The following is a 20,605-nucleotide window of genomic DNA, read 5'->3' as shown; positions in this document are numbered from 1 at the left end:
AGGGCAAGAACTTTATCTGACAAAAACTGTTGGGAAAATGGAAAATAGACTGACCAAAATGAGGTAAAGAGCAACATTTAACACCACACACCAAGACAAGTTCCAAATGGTTTCATGAGTTAGACATAATGGGTGACATAAAAAACAAACTAAAAGAGCATAGAGGAAATTATCAGCAAGATCTATGGAAAAATGAAGAGTTCATGACCGAACAAGAGAAAAAAAGATTCACAGAAGACAAAATGGGCAATTCTGATGACATAAAATTAAAAAGATTTTGTATAAACAAAAATTTTAAAAACCTAAAATTAGAAGAAGTAGGAAACTGGTATTCTTTACACCAAGCTTCTCTGATAAAAGTCTCATTTTGAAGATATATAGGAAACATTCAAATTTATAAAAATTAAAATCATTTCTCAATAGATAAATGGTCAAAGAAGATCAACAGGCAGTTTTCAGGAAAAGAAATTCAAGTTTTCAATAGCCATATTTATAAAAATGCTCAAATCACTAATTAAAGGAATTCAACCACAACTGTCATCAGACTGGCAAAGACGAAAAGGAAAATGCAAATGCTGAAAGAGTTATAGAAAAACAGATACATTAACGCACTGTTGGTGGGGCTATAAACTGGTTCAGTCATGCTGGAAAGCAATTTAGACCTATGCTCCAAAATCTATTAAACTAGCCAATACCACTGATATGTTTATACCCCAAAGAGATAAAGAAAAGGACAAAGATGTACAAAAATATTTATAGCAGCTTTTTTTTAATCACAAAAAAATTATTAGGTCCATGTGGACAGAAGATTTCCATAGTGTCAAATGCTAAAGCAATCAAAATATTAGTGTTTATAGCAGCTCTTTTTATGGTGGCAAAAAATTGGAAACTATGGGGGTATTCATAAACTGGGGGAAGAATGAGCAAGTCATGGTAAATGAGTGTGATGGAATACTATTGTGCTGTAAAAAATGAAGGGGATGCTTTTAGAGAAACATAGGAAAACTTGTATGACCTTATGTAAAGTGAAATGAGGAGAACCAGGAGAACAATTTATATAATGACAACAATATTGTAAAAGTAAAACAACTTTGCAAGACTTAGGAACTTTAATCAATACAATGTCCAACCACAGTTCCAGAGGACTCATGATGAAACATGTTACCTACTTTTAGACAGAGAGGTGACAGATTCAGAACAGAGACTGCGGAATACATTTTTTTAAAAAAACATAACTAATGCAGGTAAAGGCATGGTAGGAAAAGGAGGAAGTAGAAGGGAAAGAAGGTAGATTTTTATTGTTTTTTAATGTAGAGCTAGGGTGAGTAGGTAGGCAGGTAGAAAGGAAAAAATTCAAACTGAAAATAAAATAAAAATTTAAAAAGAAAACTAATAAGAAATACACATATTTTCAAATATACATTCCTAGGCATTTTTTCCCTTAATAAATAAGAATGGAATTGCAGCAATAATTTAGGCTCCTAAATAAGGCAACAAATCATGTGCTGTACACAGTTAGTTAAGTAGTCGATATTCCTTAGCTCTTACCTGCTGCTTGTTGCCTTTTCTAGTTAACATGACAAATGGCATCGTGTCACCTGCCTCGGTCTCTCCTTCTCCACCGCCCAGCGGTGGGCCCTTCCTCAGCTGGCTTTTGAGGTGCAGTGGAATAGCGACATCCAATTGGTGTACTTTAACAGATTCACCACTTCGTTGCTTAGAAAAAGAAAGTGAAAAAGCAGGCGAAATACCATAAGATGCTTAAATTTTTAAAGCAAATTTGGGTAGTTTTACTTTATAAAACACAAAATAGGGGGCGGCCAGGTGGCACAGTGAATAAAGCGCTGGCCCTGGATTCAGGAGGACCTGAGTTCAAATCTGGCCTCCAACACTTAAAACGCTTACTAGCTGTGTGACACTGGGCAAGTCACTTAACCCTCACTGCCCCACAGAGAAAAGAAAAGAAAAAGAAAACAAATGAGAGAGAAGCACAAAGGATAGAAATTATTTTAACATAGTTTTAAGCATTTAATAAATCTTCATGTTTTAAGATAAGTCACAGTAAACTACTGAAAATAAAAGCTAATTAAAATGGCTATATTCTAGATAAAAAGCATTCAGGAACACCAGGGAAATATTCTTTAAGATTTTTTTTTTTAAGTGAGTCAAGTGACTTGCCCAGGGTCCCACAGCTAGTAAGTGTTAAGTGTCTGAGGCCGGATTTGAACTCAGGTACTCCTGATGCCAGGGTCAGTGCTCTATCCACTGTGCCACCCAGCTGCCCCTATTCTTTAAGATTTTAAAGAAACAGAATGAAAATAAAATTGAAAAAAGACCAATTTTATGGCCAAAAAATAAAAGCAATGTCTGAACAAGAATTTCAGGGAAGACTTTGTTCATAAAAAGAATGCTAGCCTCTTTATAATGAATCTGATTCTATATAATAAATCAGCTGGAGTAGGGAAGGTTGCATATATAGGCATGCAGGTACATTTTTCCACAAAGAGGGTAGATAAGTAAATTTCCCCCCCCAAAACAGTAAATGGCATTTTAGTCACATGAAGTAACAAATGCACTTTTAAAAAAAGGAAAAAAGCAAGATCAGGACCATTATGTTTTCACTGTACTAATTTAAAGTTTAATAGAGAGTATATTAATTTACTCTGGGACCAAGAGCATGCATTTAAGACTCTTACTCTATTAATCCAATGCCTTAGAAAGGAGCCCTATTTTAACAAAGGAGTTTGCACTAAAAATATTTAACGCTAGGTAATATTTTACTGCAGGCTTTAAGGAAGCTGACCTTAGAAGAAACAAAGAAGGTGAAATCGTTTCATGAATATGTAAAACCATGTAATTTGATCATATAACAATCTAAAGTAGAGACAAGTTATCACTAATTATTAGCATACTATTTCAATGCAAAATTCTTACTATCCTTCTAGAAACCAACTGTCTTCTGTGAAGTCTGACTAAGAAGATTCTTGATTAAGTACTATCTGGTGCACTAAAGATGTACTGCTCACCCAAACCCTTAAATTTGCTGATATTTTTTCCTGGCTCATTTCAAATGGATGATTAGATTGAAACTAGGGCAACAGTGTTGCAAATAACATCAGAGTAGAGTATAAAGCCTGCTACAGATGCGGATAGGTGGGCACAGACAATTTTATGTTTAACTACATTCTACTATCCATTATCCAATGATCCTAATTTACCTTTAACTATTTAGATGATTTTTATTTGCACTGGGTAATACTACAATTAACTACTTCTATTATACCTTAACCAATGATCTGAATATGCTTTCATTTTAGGTATTTAGATGTAAGATAATTTTATTTGTACTAGAATTCTTTAAGAAAACAAAGCAAAAGTTAATACCTGAAGATTTTCCAGCATCATTTTATCCAGAGCCTGAATGAAATCCTCATCCTCTGCACATGGGACATGCTTTAGTCCACCTCCTTTAATCATTACCTCCTTAGTGAAAACATAAAATTATAAATTTCAAATGTAAACTGTTAGACAACAGAGGATCATTTCAATTTTTCTTGCACACTGTCTAGAATAATGCAATGAATAAGTGGGTATTTTATAATATTTTTCAATAAAGTTACGGGAAAAAGAACTGCATTATAAAGAAATGCTTAGCTGGCTACTACATTACAATCATTCATATTTTCTGAAAGGATCTGAAAGAACACAATTATACATCATAATGCACATAGAACTTCCATGTCTAACACTGAAATATCATGAAAAGGATGGTGATTTACAAAGGCAAATTTCTCAGCAATACATACAGTGTTCTCTTCATCAGTTTCATTTTCCTTATTGGAATCTGTAAGGTAATCTGTATTCTCCTCCTCTTCTTCCTCTCCATCATCATCATCATTGTCAGAACCCTCCTAAAATTGTTTTTTAAAAATTATTTTTTAAGGTTAATACCATAGCATACCTGAATACAATTGTAAGGAGTCAACAGTGAACACTGATGTTATTCATGCTTTACAAATCTGATTTCTAACAGTTCTGAATAATCAATTATTGTCCTTGAGTTTCATTCAGCCTACTATGTAGACTGCTTACAATGGTAACGCAATGTTAGCTGGCAACATTTACTGAATACCAGTAGCTGAAAACTCACTTCATTATCTTCCATTGATCTAAACAGTACAAAGATCCTTTGTAGGGCCTCTTCCTTGTTTTCAATAAAAAACAAGTTCTGTGAACCTCCTACATTTTTTTTTTCTCCTATGAAACTAATCTGAAAAGGGGCTGATTTTTACACAGGATTACAGTGGCAAAACATTTTCAAGTCCCCTTTACTTTGTTAAAGAAATCGATTTGGTGTTCTAATTTATTATTTCTCAGACTGAAAGTATCAAGGTGACTATAGGAAGTCTCAGTCTTTGAGTGTTTTTTTAAAAAAGATTTAGGAATGCCAAATTAGTGTACCCTTTAAAGCAATTATATCAAAAGTATGATTTTTTTCTTAAAATTTTTGCCATTAAAGGTTTGAAAAGGAAGAAAGTAATTTGCAAATATGGATTAGTTTAGATACCCACAAGTATTGGCCAGAATAAGAATTTCATCAGAGATCATTCAAAACTGACAATATCACATACACAGTGAAAAAGGGAAGACTAAATAATTTTACCTCGTTCTAACAAATTTGTTATATGTGACTTTATGGTTATAGTGCAACAAATTTTGTTATGTGGTATTGAGAAATGATTTATAAAAGGTCCCCAAAACATTGCACATAATGTCAAACATAGCCAACAGACTACATGGAAGGGGAGGAACATATTTGAAAATCAATATAACATAAAAACAAAATGCATCAATAAGAACACATTTGAAAAAATAAAAAACACTACTAGGGAGGTGGGGGGAAATAAAAATTTTTAAAGTTGCAGCAGGAAGACCTAAAGCAGGGGTTTGTGACCTTTTTTTGGTGTCATAAACTCCTTTTTAGCAGTCTGAGCCTATGGACTCCTCAAAATGTTTTTAAATGCATTAAAAAAAATACATAGGAATACCAAAGAAATCAGATATGTTGAGATAAAGATGTAATATTTGCCCAAACAAGTTCACAGATCAGTCTCCTTCACCCCCAGCACTGCCCTGAAATCTATTCACACTCCTCTTAGGGAATAACTCCTGGTCTAAAAATGAAATCTTACTTAGTGGTCGTCTTTAGATGGATAACACAAAGCAGAAATAAGTTATAAACAATTCATTTTGAAAGTCATACTCAGGACCTGAAGGTAGAATATGATGAAGGAAGTTCTTTTTGGCTGAAGGATTTGGATTTGAGCCCACTTCTGAGCAGGTGGAAATTGTTCTAGATTACCATTTATAGCTCTTCCTATCTTACTATTTCTTCCTCTCTTTATTTTATCTTCTGCAATTCAGGAGGAAGGTGGTCTTACTTTGTCAGGAGATGAGGAAGATCAAACATTGTTTGTTTTCCTTTCTAGTGTCAAAGCTCTGGCAGATTTATACATATATATATTTTTTAATTCAGAAAAAAATACCTTATGTGTTATTAAAAGTTTTTTGTAGTAAATATTCAAGGGGCACCCTTAAAATAAAGTAATAGCTAAATACAAAGTCACTCCCCAAATTATGAATTTATATATATAGGATCCATTTTAGAGAGGGGAGAAGAGATAGTGTAGGAATGTACAACATCTTGACATAAAAATGAAGCAGCAAAATGACCTTCTATTACGCTGCCAATTACAGAAGTGTTTTGCACAGCTATAAAATTTGATAGGCTAACTTGCTCTTATTTCAAAGGAATATTCAGACTAAAGAAAGAAAATAAGATTCTAAAATGTCATCTATACTTGCTATAAATAAGTAAAATTTAATGAAAACCCTATGGGACTGTGCACTACAACATACACTATTTTTTCCACAGTCACTCCTTTTAATTATAAAGCACCATATTAACAGCATGCTTCAAATCATGCAAAAGTTTTCTATTATCTTACACAAGTATAAACATAGCTGTAGCCTTTATCATTTAAATATAGAAAAATGTAATGGCCTTAGGTAGTCACTTCTGTTTTACTTTTAATGACTTGTAGTCATTAATTTAGTACTGACCTATTTCCAGCAAAGGGAAAAAAACAGTATCTAGCAAAAGAGGTCTACAATTATTAAAGTGTAAATGAATTTCAGATTTCTAATGCTATTAGATCTAAAATTCATAGCAAGATTATTAGGACCAGATTTAGAGTTGGCATAAATGATACAATATATAAAGTAATATTGTAAAAGGAGGGGGGTTTAAGAAAAAGGGGTATGAAAGATATGAATCCTATTTTTTTGTTTAAAATTGACAGGATCCGGGCAGCTAGATGGTGCAGTGGATAGAGTACCGGCCCTGGAGTCAGGAGTACCTGAGTTCAAATCCGGCCTCAGACACTTAACACTTACTAGCTGTGTGACCCTGGGCAAGTCACTTAACCCAAATTGCCTCACTAAAAAAAAAAATCGACAGGATCCTATCAATATTTTTCATCACTTTATAAGCTCTATAAAGGGAATATGAACTAACTTTTAAAGAAAGTACGGGAGATAAAATAAATTGTTGTCACCTTAGAAATAGGCTTGGTTTATATAGACTACACTTCAGCAAATATGCCTTTTATAAACTTGGCTATAAATAAAAGTGTTATCACCTCTTCCTCTGGTTCATTTACTTCACTTTCATTTCCAGATTGTTCTTCTGTCTCAGCTCCTCCTTCTTCCTCCTCCTCATCTTCTTCAAGGTTTTCTCCTTCTGTCATGGAATCTTTTGAATCTTTGTCATTCATAAGGCCTTAAAATTAAAGCAGCAAAACATATATAAAATGAGGCAATTTTCAAGAAGTATTTCAACTCATAACATACACGATATATTTTGTTTGTTTGGTTTTTTGTTTTGAGGGGCAATGAGGGTTAAATGACTTGCCCAGGGTCACACAGCTAGTAAGTGTTAAGCGGCTGAGGCCGGATTTGAACTCAGGTCCTCCTGAATCCAGGGCCAGTGCTCTTATCCACTGCGCCACCTAGCTGCCCCTAGTAAATTAAACCTTAAGGTACTACATAAATATGAATAGTTGGTGGTGGTAAAGTTGAGATTCTGGAGAAGAAAAAAAGCCACAAGTTTTGGTTATGGTTTACACACATACACACACACCCTTTAATAAAAACATCCTACTAGAGTCAACTTGATTCCAGTCTTTCCCACATTCTAATCCATCTTATATCACCACTGCCCAATTAATTTCCTTTAAATTTTTACCAAAAAAATTTGAATAATCCCCTGATTTTTATCTCATTAAATCTTCAATTTTCTACCTCTCTTCCAAAGCCCCACATGACTCTCTTATGAATTTAACTGCTGAAGTGAAAAGGCATGATTAAGAGTCGATCTGCATGTGTCACAATGCTAAGCCCTACCTTTTCAACTTTCCAGATTTCTCTAATGTACTTTCTGTTCATGTCAATTTCTTCCTTATCCTATCATTACTGTGTCCAAGGTCACTGTTGCTTCTGTACCTTCACTTAAATGGTTCTTTTTTGCTTTCAATGTAGTCCTGCCCCATCAATTCTTTGAGACCCACCCCAATTCCATTTTGTCCATAAAGATGTGCCTGACTGCTCTAACAATCATTACTGCTTTTGCTTACGCTAAACTCATGGATGCCATACAATTTACCAGTGGGCACTTTCTTGTGTATTTCTCTAATTCATGAGCATTAAACTCATATTCCCTAACAGCAACTTTAGGGCAGAGACCTTGTCTTGTACAGTACTTTTGTATCCCTACAATGCATGTTGCACAATACAGAACAGAAGTAATGGATAATATTTATTAAAAGAAACAGAGATGGAAGTAATCTTAGGGATTATCTAATCTAGTCTTCTAACGGAAGGAAATTAAAAAACAGAGGCTAATTTACTTAAGGTCCAATAAGACTCAGTGAGAATAATTCAACATCTGACCTCTGGCCAACTACTCTTTCCCACGTACCACACGGTTCCTAACTTAAGCCAAACAACAGGAATCACTGTAGCAAATACTGTATAAAGCAAAATTATTTCTCTTATTATCTAGAGTTTACTGAAAAAAATTGTTTTACTACCTGAAATCCATTACATTTTCTCTAAATATTATTTTCACAGGAAAATATAAGAGATGGTTTATCAAATTACAAGATCTTTCTTTATTCCCCTTCCTCTCTGATACCACATAGGTACTAGAAAAATGATTTTGTGCATACTAATGCTGTTGGGAGTAGAAAGAATCGTTGACAAGTCCTATGGCTCTAGGATATACAAAAGATGATTTTGAAAGTACATATGGTCAATGACAAAAACTAATAAAAATAATCACTGCTATTGGAATTCAGACAGAGGAGTAATCCTCTTGGGCTGAAATGGTTAGAGCAAAGAATTCTCAGATGAAGGAGGACTTGGGCTGGCCTTTAATTAGTCTAAATGGGGCGGAAATTTGGGTAGCTGGATTGGAAAGATGAATTGGGTCCCATTAGTGTGCTCAGTATAGACTGTGGGCTTTGTTCTGTAGACCAGGGCTTCTTAAACTTTTTCCACTTGCAATCCCTTTTCACCTGAAAATTTTTTGTGTGACTTCAGGTATATGGGTATATAAAATAGATATAAATAACCTTTTACTGTTGCCAAATTTTTCATGACCCCAACATTCAGTTACACAACCCCATATGTGATCGTGTCCCACAATTTAAAATGGCAGGCTATAGACAATGAGAAGACACAGAAGGTTCTTGACCCTAAAAGTAAAATGATCCAAGTGATGAAAAGGAAAATTGATCCTAGATATGGTATTTAAAAAAGGAGCAGAGAATAGAAACTGAAGATAGATAAACCAATGAAGATCCTATTATAACAGCTAAGACATAAGTGGTCAGGAATCAAACCAGAGTGGAAACAGACAGAAGCAAGAAATAGTCTGAAAGGGCAGCTAGGTGGCACAGTGGATAGAGCACCAACCCTGGATTCAGGAGGACCTGATTTCAAATCCTACCTCAGACAATTACTAGCTGTGTGAGCCTGGCCAAGACGGAAGGAAGGGAGGGAGGGAGGGAGAAAGGAAGGAAGGAAGGAAGGAAGGAAGGAAGGAAAGAGGGAAGGAAGGAAGGAAGGAAAGAAAAGAAATATTATGAAGAAAATCAAGGACAAATAACAATAACAAGGAATTAAACAGATCTTAACTTTTCACAATCTTTCTTTTCCTTCAAGGCATGGATCAGGTGCTATGCCTCATGGTTAAAGTTGAATGTAATTGCTTTTCACACTCTCCTCTAACCCCAGTTGTTAATGTTTTCTCTACCATGACAAACTATCTTGTATTTACTTATGAACATGTTGCAAATTGCTAATAAAATGTAAGTTTCCTGAGGATAAGATCTATTTTATTTTGGTCATCCTATTCAAAAGGCCTAGCCAGAGCCCTGTACAAAGTGCCTCTGTATGAATTTAACTGCTGAAGTGAAAAAGCATGATTAAGAGTCGATCTGCATGTGTCACAATGCTAAGCCTGTAAGAAATTTTTTTTACAAAGGTTTCCAATCAAAATTGACAACTTAAAACAGAAAATATTTAAAGATGAACAAGTGGGGCAGCTAGGTGGCACAGTGGATAGAGCACTGGCCCTGGATTCAGGAGGAACTGAGTTTAAATCCGGCCTCAGACACTTGACACTTACTAGCTGTGTGACCCTCAGCAAGTCACTTAACACCAACTGGCTCACCAAAAAAAAAAAAAAAAAAAGATGAACAAGCAAAGTGATAAGACTATAATCATACTTCTATGATTTTTAAAAATCTTAATATGCATTATTTTCATTTGAGTGTTAAAACATCTAATGAGATAACTGAGGAACTGCTATGCTCATTTTGTAATTTTTGTACACATCAACTTTCCATCTTTAAAGACAGTTGTCTTGTCTATAGCAATCCAAAAGGGCTCCCATACAGTTAAAATTATACTAAAGATTAATTAGGAAATACTTTGAGGTAGCCAAACTCTGATGAAACACATCTTTCCTTTCAGTAAGAGTATGGAATGTTGCATATGCTATCTTAGATGGTAGCTGTACTGGTCGATTTTGCATATTGGACTTTTATTTTTTTAAATAAGGGTTCAATAAATGGAAGAGGGGCAAGCATCTTGGGAAATGATTGTAGTAATTTTAGGCATCAGAACTTTGAAAAATTGCTTTTAAAGTATATTCAATTAGGTTTTGTTTTGCATTCATTCCCAATAAATATTTCCATTTTTATATAACTGTTTTGCCCTTCCCAAATACTAAACCAAGGCAAGCAGAGATGCTACCTATTGGGTTTTAAGTTAATCATTTACCTGACCTGTGGAAAAACAAAACCTAGTCCTCCACGGGCCTCTGTGAAACAGAAATCCACATATTTAGTAAGATCTGTCATGTACACAGGGCTCTTCTTTAAACTTTCCATTATCATAGATAATAAAAGAGGAAAGGATTTCTTTTCACCATTATGTAGAGGGGGAAGAATTCCTGATCAAATAAGGGATAGAGATGATCATGAAAAGTATAAGAAAACTTTAATTAGATAAAATAAAAGAAGGTTTTATATTAACAAAAACAATGCAGTCAAGAGTTAGAAGGAAAACAGTTAATTGGGGAAAAAAATTTTGTGGGGAATTTCTCTGAAAAAGGTATAATGCTTAAGATTTATTGAGAATTTACCAATAAGAAAAAGGAAAAAAGACAATCTAGCAGTTTTTTAAAAAGTAAATTCAAGCTATTAACAACCAAAAAAAATGCTAAAAATCACATGAGAAGTGCAAATTAAAGTAACTCTAAGTTTCCAATTCAAACTCATTAAATTGGTAAAAAAGAAAAAGGAAAATGACAGTTAGCAGAGGGTTAACGGGAGGACAGGAAAATAAATATACTCTTGGCGGAATTGTGAAGTGGTCTAAATAAACACTGTAGAAAGTTATTTGGAACTATACTCCCTGCCCCCCCCCCAAATGATCAACTGAATATGCATATCCTTTGAGCCAGTGATAGCATTGAGACATACATTCCCAAAAAGGTAAAAGAGGGGAAAAGATTTCCACGTACAAAAACATTTACAGAAGTATTTTTTGTTGCAGCAAAGAACTGGAAACAAAGTGATTGCTCATCAACTGGGGAATGGCTGAACAGATTGTGTTATACAACCTATAACAAATTATTAATGAACCATAAAAAATGATGAAGTAGAAGGATTCAAAGAAATATGGGAAGAAAAAAACAGGAGAATAATTTTATAAGGTGTCCCCACAACCCTTAATACAGTTAAAACTATGCTATGATTTTGGGATGCTAAATGTGACTACTATGATATACAGGCAAACAAGTATAAAAGACCTAAGAATACTGATCAATGCAAATCATGCTTCCTGCCGCCTAGAACAAAAATGATGGACTTTTTGTTCTGTCATTCAGTCATCTGCAACTTTTCATGATCCTGTGGACTATACTGTCCATGAAGTTTTCTTGGCAAAGATATTGGAGTGGTTTGCCATTTCCTTCTCCAGTGGATGAAGGCAAACAGAGGTTAAGTGACTTACCCAGGGTCACACAGCTAATAAGTATCTGAGGCTAGATTTTAACTCGTGTCTTCCTCACTCCAGGGCCAGGGCTCAGTCCACTGAGTCACCTAGCTGTCTCAAGCCTACAGTACCCGGAATTTGTAGGCTCTCCCATTCAAGTACTAACTAGGTCTGATGCTGCTTAGGTTCCAAGATCAAATAAGATTGGACATGTGCAGGGTGCTATGGATGTAGAGGTGCAAAATATAAATCTTCTCAGACAAAGACAGAACATGAACTTGTTTTGCTTGACTGTACTTATTTGTTACAAGGGAAGGAAGGCTTTTTTGTGGGCGTGGTGGTGAAAATTAAGGGGAAGTCTTGGTAGGCAGGATAGTGATGTTAACAAAGAAATTAATGAAATATTTTAAAAACAAACAAAAGGCTAGAGGAAGTATAGAAGGGGACATATAAACAAGGTAGGTTTAGTGGTACCCTATTTTTTTTTAATATACCCTTTAAAAATTGTATGTAATAGTTTCATATACATCCTACTTCGATGCTGTTTTTTGTATGCTGAAATGTTCATTTTTGTTGATTTCTGTCCATAATAAACACATTTTTTAAGTTACCAGGATCCTCTGACCACTTGCCAAAGCATAAAAAGTTCATGTTTTGTTTTCTTCTCAAAATAAGAAGGATAAAAAAAAGAGGGGCATACGCAAGAAAATACTGAGACTAGAAGGAGAAAAGCACATTTTCAGAACTCACTGAGATATAGTATTTTCTGTCCCTCCTTTCCTCTCATACTGCCATCACCCTAGCTCAGGCCCTTATTACCTCTTGCCTGGACTATTCCAACATCCTCCTAACAGGTCTTCCTGACTCCAGTCTCTCCCTTCTCCAATCCATCCTTCACACAGAATGCCACAATAATCTTCCTAATGCACAGGGTCTGACCATGTTACTCCCCAGATCAAAAACCTTCAGTTGCTCCCCTTTGCCTAGAGGACAAAATACAAACTCCTTAGCCTGAAATTCTAGGCCCTTCACAATTGGGCTCCAACCTACCTTCTCATCCTCATTTTACTCTACGACCCTTCATGTCAGATGTGCTAGGCAAATGTTGGCCTTCAACCTCTTGCTACACTCTCTGGACTCTGCATATATAAACAGGCAGTCCACTCTGCCTGACATTCCATAGCTCTACCTCTTAAAACCTTTCTGGACCATCCTTGTAAAAAAAGGGGAGTTAAAAGATGTGGGGGAAAAAAAAAATATATATATATATATTATATAGCCTTTATCATATTTCTTCTCTATATTAATACTTGTATATAAACTCCTTGTCACTCCACCTCAATTAACTGTAAACCTTGAGTTCATGGACTTTATCTTCATTTCTATATCCCAAGCACCTAGAATAGTGCCTGGTAGATAGTAAGTGCTTGACACTTATTGAAAATATATAGTGATAAAAAGCAAAGAATGTGGTTCACAATAAATACTTGTCATTAAGAAGAACAAAGGCAACAGAAGCAATGCATCCAAAATTAGAAGGGAGGCAGAAAGCTGGGAAACAATTTTTATGGCCAGTACTTCTGATAAAGGCCTCATTTCTAAAACATATAGGGAACTAAATTAAATTTATAAGAATCCAAGTCATTCCCCAATTGAGAAATGGTCAAAGGATAGGAACAGGCAGTTTTCTGATGAAGAAACCAAAGCTATCTATTCCCATATGAAAAAATGCTCTAAATCTCTAATGATGAGAGAGATGCAAATTAAAACAACTCTGAGGTACCACCTGACATCTATCAGATTGGCTAAAATGACAAAAAAGGAAAATAAAAAATGTTGGAGAAGCTGTGGAAAAATTGGAACATGCATTGTTGGTGGAGCTGTGAACTGATCCAACCATTCTGGAGAGCAATTTGGAATTATGCCCAAAGGGTGATAAAGCTGTGCATACCCTTTGACCCAGCAATACCACTTTTGGGTCTTTTTGCCAAAGAAATCATGGAAAGGGGAAAGGGACTCACATGTACAAAAATATTTATAGCTGCTCTTTATGTGGTGGCAAGGAATTGGAAGTTATGGGGATGCCCATCAATTGGGGAATGGCTGGACAAGTTGTGGTATATGAATGCAATGGAATACTATTGTGCTGTAAGAAACAATGAGCAGGAGGAGTTCAGAGATACCTGGAGGGTCTTGCGTGGGCTGATGATGAGTGAGATGAGCAGAACCAGAAGAACATTGTACACAGTATCATCAACATTGAGTGTTGATCTACTGTGATGGACCATATTCTTCTCACCAATGCAATGGTACAGAAGAGTTCCAAGGAACTCATGATAGAAGAAGATCTCCAAATCCAGGGGGGAAAAAAAAAAAGAACTGTGGAGTATAGATGCTGAATGAACCATACTATTTCTTTTGTTTTTGGTGCTGTTGTTTTTCTATTTTGAGGTTTTTCGTCATTGCTCTGATTTTTCTCTTATAACATGACTAATGCAGAAATATGATTAATGTTATTGTGTGTGTATGTGTGTGTGTGTATATATATATATATATATATAAATATAAATAAAAAACCTGTATCAGATTACCTGCTGTCGAGGGGAGGGAGGGAGAAAAATCTGAAATTGGAAAGCTTGTATAAACAAAAGTTGAGAACTATCTTTACATGTGTAACGGGAAAAAAAATTATTAATTAAAAACAAACCAAAAAAAGAACAAAGGCAAATATTTTCATCCTCAGCAAACTGAGTGAAAAAAGGATTAACTTTTCTATCTGTATAAACAATCATCTTATACATAAAGAATTATCTGCTGTAAATCATATAAACATGAATTTTAAGAATAGTATTATTACTGCAATTGTTTGGAGTAGGAATTCCTTTTAGAACTTATGAAAATAAGCATTTGACAACCTATCAAAGAAAAGGAAATAGATAACTTGAAGGTGATTTAAAAAAGAATAGGATTATCATATAGAACTCTTTGTGAACTTGTAAACAACAGAAAGAAATTTAATACTTGCTCAGTCAGTAGCACCTTGAAAAAACAAACATTTTTTGCTCAATACCAGACACAATAGAATCAGGAGTTCTCTATAAGGAAATAGAACTTAGTATAAGGGATATACAAGATCAATTTAAGAGAATAAAAATTAGTATCTTCTTCACCATGAAAAGCAATTTTAAGAGATTTCTCCCTAAGCAATAAAGGAAAAATACCAAATGACTTAGAAGATGAATCTCTCAGCAAGGTGTCCTTTCCACTACCTGAACAAAAAGGTTCTGACACTGGGCAGTGACTGAAACTCAGTTTGCCTGTGCCACAATTTGAGAAATATCAACCTATATTCTGATACTCGATGACTCTAATCCAGGAGGCTTAAGTGCCCTAGGTCTCCCTCTATATTAAATAACAAGAAATACAATATATTTCTAGTCTTAAGCATTGTTAAATGATGGAAACAGAATAGATTTCATTCTCTTTGAGAATTTTAACATGCCAGGGCCTATATTTAATTTCTCCTTATTCAAACAAGTAAACACTATATATAAATTAATTTACTATTTCTGGATGAACCATTCTTATACAGTTTACAAGCAAGTTATTCAACTACAATACTAGAAAATAGACCTATCTAATAAATGAATCACAAAACAAGAGTAGTTCAGTTCTTCTATATTCCTATTGATAATGCAAAAATTCCACAATAAATGGATAGGAAGGAGCATTCTACCAAAGGAAGTATGTGAACTGTTCAAAAGAATACTTAGCTCTCCTGGGAATGAATGATACTAATAATGCTCATAGTATTGGGGGACTGGAAAAGGGTAAATGGCATAAGACCTGAGCTTTTACTGAGGAGATGAACAAATTCTCTCTACCATTACTTATTTGCAGATACTTTTCAACCTGTATTCTTAAAAGACTGTCTGAGGCACTGACAAGTAAAGTTATTTGCCCAGGGTAACCAACAGTCAGTAGGTCTCAAAGGTGGGATATGAACCCAGGTTACCCTGATTTAAAGGCCAGCTGGATAGAGATCCAATATGCTACAGTGTCTCTAATGAACAAAAATTTAAGAGTTTTAAAAAGGAAAGACAAACTATTACTAACATTTAAGACGACTGCAACTAAAATTGAAGAGTATACATGTGTGTGTATCTGAAATACAAAGAAAAGTCTTAAATCTTAAATTAACAACCAAAAATATGCAAGTTTTACAATTTAAGAAATGTGCTTTTCCTTTACCAACATTTTCTGTGAATCCTTCAAGGTTATGTTCTTTTAAATTGGTATTAACTGAAATGAGTGATTTGCAAAGAAGGAATATCTAAAAATATTCCATAACTCAGAATAATGTATATATATAAAGCACAATGAATATAAAACTATAATTGTTACTATTAAACCAGATACGCAACTACCAAGAATCACTTTGATCTCCCCCCAGTTTGCTTACCTAGTTTTATTAAGAATTCTCGTTCCAAGTCTTGTACTTGCCTGATGGACTCTTCCAGAGAATTACAAAGTTTGATCTTTGGTCTTAACAGCTCTAATGTATCACTGATCATATAGTCTATGTCAATAGGAAAAGGATGGTCTTTTGTCCAAACGTCCAAATTTTTCTTCCACCAAACATATCGCTGGTAATAAATAAGAATATTTGGCTATATGAGAAACTGGTAGCAGATTTTAATCATAAATACCAAATATGATAACAACTGAGAGTAAAAAACAAAACGTATACCATGAGTCTCTAGTCCTTTTCATTACTATAAAACAAAAAAATCTAGTTTAAAGTATTTTTTAAAATTTTACTATTGTGAACAGATTAAAAATTACAGCCTATTTGATAAAAACTTTTTATTTTACCTATGGTGTTTTGGTTTTGAAAAGCCAATTCAAATATCAAAAGGCATGACACTTGAAATGTGGGTGAAAAATTAAAATTTTTAAATATTCATACATTCAAAAAGAGCAAAGTCTACTACTGTGAGCATAGTAATATATAACAGGCAATCAAAAGCTCAAATTTCTTTCAGACTGTACACTCCTTCTCATTTCAGGGAATGCACAAAGAGCTATCATTTCTGGCCTAGTTTCCCAAATTCATTAATTTATTTCACCTCTCAGATATTTCTCTCTGCTGCAAGGTTTTGGCTTTAATTTCATCAACTTTTAAAGATGTATCTACCTTTCTTTATTCAGGGACAGACTGATACCTGGGTCTGAGGGGTATCAATTTCTGAGTACAAATGGGAATGACACTGCTAAAAGATTTTTTTTGTCCATTACAATGCTAGTTGAAGTACTTTATTATTCTAGACATGCCATAGAAGAACTGAAATCTAAACTGTGACACAGAGATATTTTCACCTTTTAATAATACAATTGGTACTGACAACCAAATAAAGTATTGAAAAAGTCTCCACTGGATCACCATCAACTGGAGAATGGCTGACCAAGATGTGGTATATAACTGTGATGGAAAATCATTATAAGTTTATATTTAAGAAATGACGAGCAGGATGATTTCAGACAGACCTGGGAAGACATATATAAACTGATACAAAATGAAGTGAGCAGAACCAAGAGATTATTATATACACTAACAAGCATACTTTTTCCACTTTATTTTTCTTGCCTTTCCCCCCCATTTTGGGGGTGATATAGCTAATATGGAAATAAGTTTTGCATGACTTCACCTGTCTAACTGATATATTATTTGCCTTCTCTATTGATGGGAGAGGAGGAGGAAGGGTGGAAAGAATTTGAACTCAAAATTTTAAAAAATTAATATTGAAAATAAATACAAGTAAAAAAGAGAAAGCCTCCATTCCCAAAAGGAACTGTGCTTTGTTGGCCACTTCATAAAACCTAGGTAATGAATGACTTAGAAGTACCTTCTTTTATGCATTAGAGTAAATTAATTACCAGCGCTAAATAAAAACATCTTTATTTTCTTCCTTTGGGGCTGGAGATAATGTATTCCTGCTATCCTCAACTAGAATGAAATAGTAGGGAGATATAGTACTAAACATCAGTTATATATTATGGGTTAAATGGATTTATGGACTGATGTGGGACCTAACATTTATAATATTCATTTTTAAGTAACTGTTATAAAATCCAAAGGAACCTCTGAAACATCAACTGTTTCTAACTTGGGGCTGATATACATATAAATAAAAATTCAAAGCACTTAACCTTCCTGCCTGCTCATTTACAGTATATTTATTCTAGTCCACAAGCTTATATTGTAAAGATAAAATGTTCTGAGTTGCAAACAATTACTTCTAAAAATGACCACATTTATGTTTTCAAAAAAATTATCTTGTCAAAGAGGATTCCAGATTCTATTCTAAAATAAATTTGTAATTATAGCACCTATCAATACACGTCATCAAAAAGATGCAGAGAAATCAAAGAAAAAATTTCATCACTTAAATGATATCATAATAGAAATTCTAATAAATTATAGATAAAACTATAACTAAAGCATTCATATAGTTTTTTATCTATACAGATATGTGAGGATAACAACAAAAATTAAGGAAAAATTAACATGCTTTTCTGCACTGGACAATATAACTGAATTTAAAATAACAATAAATTGTGAATACTAAGAAGTCAATTATTTAACACAAGTTGAAGACTAGCAATAATTTTAATGACATATAAAACTAGTACATTATCTGATGTCTACCTGAAAATAAACGAGGAAACAATCGAGTTTTCGTTTGCTGGAGCCTCTGTCAAAGTACTGACCACAGGTATCCAGAATAGTGCATACTAGCCTAATTCTGAAGAGATGTTCAGGAGGGTCCAGTGGACTTGGAGTACCATCAGGATTAACACCAAATGATGTAAAAGAATAGAGAGTTCTAAAAATAACTGCTGATTCCACCATTCGGTAATTATAAAGTTCCCCCAAGAATTTGGCACTGCTGATCCGTCTCTGGTTAAACTTAGGCTGGTTAACCTTTAAAAAAAAAAAAAAAAGCAGAAAACTTAAAATATTTAAGACCCATACATAGTATGTGTTTGTAAACAGGTGGAATTTTACATTTCCATTCAAAAAGCTGAATTTTTGGCAAAAAAAACAAACAAAAGGGGGGAAAGATTTTCTTATTCCTCCCACTACCCCTCAAACTTGTTCCCCCTAGAGCATAAATTATTATTTCCTAGGAAAGTGCAGTTACCATGGTTTGACATTACTTAAATTAGTATAAGTATAAATTCACAAAATAGCATCCAGGCACCATTAAACTTATTCATAATTTCTAGACATTTTAAAATGCAACCTTTCTCCTAATTATTCTATATAGTTTCTCTACAATCCATTAAAGAACTTAAATTCTAAGGAAAATATTAAACAAAGTTCCTGAAAGTATTTATCAATATTTGGAAACCTTTAAGTGGAAAACCTAAAAGTCATTACAATTTATTTTATACTATGAACCTTTGACTTCTCTTCGTCTACTAATGCAGTTCCTAATCTGTTTATAACATAATTCCCTTACAAGAATGGCCTGAGACTCAGAGTAGGTGAGTGACTTTGTGAGCACATAGCTACAGTGTCAAAATCTAGATATGAACTCAAGTCTTCCTCATTTCAATTCCACTACATCGTGTTACCTCATAATGGTATTAGTGTGATTAAAATGATAAAAGACAAACACAAAAAAGAAAAATTCTAAATCAGAGAAGAGACTAAGAAATCCATACAGCAGAAACATGCTAATAAAAATAGCAATTACAAAGAGAAAGCAATTGATACAAAAATTCATCTATTACTTAAAAACATAAGTCAAAATTATATTTTAAAATTATGCAATTAAAGGATTTTTATTTTAATTTCTCCATCTGAACAAATTTTGGAGGCTTTGTGAAAAATGCTTTTACCTCCATTCCTAGTCGAATATCTTCTAATACTCCATCCACAACGTGAATTCCAACATCTTCCTGGTAAAGTACTAATCCTGCTAAGAGGTTGGCCACACAATGAATGCTATTATATTTCACATTCCAGATGTTTATCATACAACAAATAACATAGTCTTTCACTTCTGGATCCTGCCAAGGCAGTTTTCGCATCTGTCTTAGTACCTAAATAAGAAATATTTGGTTTAAGGTAATTGCAAATTTTAACAGGCAGTGTTATTTATTAAGAAATAAAGTAGGACAATTATCTCATTTTGATTAATGCACAAAAATTTTAATTTTACATTACATATTAATGTCAATGAAGAACTACTGTACTTAAAAAAAAAAAAGCATTGCTTTTTCTATTTAATCATGCTTCTTCCTGGCAATCACACAGATATCAGCTTAAAAAGTACAGGATGGGGGGGGGGGGGGGGCGGATGCAGAAAAAACTGTAGTAAGCGGAATGAGTCTCTTTAGCATCTCCAGGATTATTTGTTTAAGAGAGAACCTACAACAAAGTAACAACTACTTCCAGACCACAATTATATAGGACCTTTTAAAAATAATTTTACTATTAAAAATTCCAGAGTTAGCTACAACTATGTTCCTGATGACTTTTTCTAGAAATAGTCTTGTCAAGAGTCAAGGATACTCTCTCTCTCTCTCTTTTTTTTTTTTAGTGAGGCAATTGGGGTTGAGTGACCTGCCCAGGGTCACACAGCTAGTAAGTGTCAAGTGTCTGAGGCTGGATTTGAACTCAGGTCCTCCTGAATCCAGGGCCGGTGCTCTATCCACTGCGCCCCCTAGCTGCCCCAAGGATACTCTCTTACCATGGCTACTCCCAACCAACTTCTTCTCATACTTATTTTATACAATGATGAGGATGATGATAGTAGTTATCATTTATATAGTACTTGCTATGTGCCCGGCAATGTGCTAAGTGCTTTACAATTATCTCACATGATCCAACAATTGTGAGAGGCAGGTACAATTAGCACCCCCATTTTGCAGATGAGGAAACTAAGGAAAAGGTTAAGTGACTTGCTCG

The 20,605-nt window shown here is 34.2% G+C and overlaps 1 protein-coding gene across 6 annotated transcripts in view; it reads right to left on the bottom strand.

Moving 5' to 3' along the window:
- Positions 1–20,605, bottom strand: part of UPF2 (UPF2 regulator of nonsense mediated mRNA decay) — a 201,291-nt gene that overhangs the window by 99,027 nt on the left and 81,659 nt on the right. For all 6 annotated transcript variants that reach the window (XM_043966392.1, XM_043966388.1, XM_043966394.1 and 3 more), the window contains 7 exons: positions 19,534–19,737; positions 18,335–18,610; positions 16,088–16,271; positions 6,702–6,841; positions 3,807–3,911; positions 3,385–3,483; positions 1,549–1,716 (listed from right to left, as the gene is read on the bottom strand). In XM_043966392.1, the coding sequence (XP_043822327.1) occupies positions 1,549–1,716; positions 3,385–3,483; positions 3,807–3,911; positions 6,702–6,841; positions 16,088–16,271; positions 18,335–18,610; positions 19,534–19,737 (1,176 nt within the window). The remainder of the gene's footprint in view (positions 1–1,548; positions 1,717–3,384; positions 3,484–3,806; positions 3,912–6,701; positions 6,842–16,087; positions 16,272–18,334; positions 18,611–19,533; positions 19,738–20,605) is intronic.

The sequence above is a fragment of the Dromiciops gliroides genome, chromosome 5, assembly GCF_019393635.1.
Source record: "Dromiciops gliroides isolate mDroGli1 chromosome 5, mDroGli1.pri, whole genome shotgun sequence".
Taxonomy (NCBI): Eukaryota; Metazoa; Chordata; class Mammalia; order Microbiotheria; family Microbiotheriidae; genus Dromiciops; species Dromiciops gliroides.
Note: the sequence above shows the minus strand (reverse complement) of the source record. Positions and strands in the feature narration are given on the sequence as shown.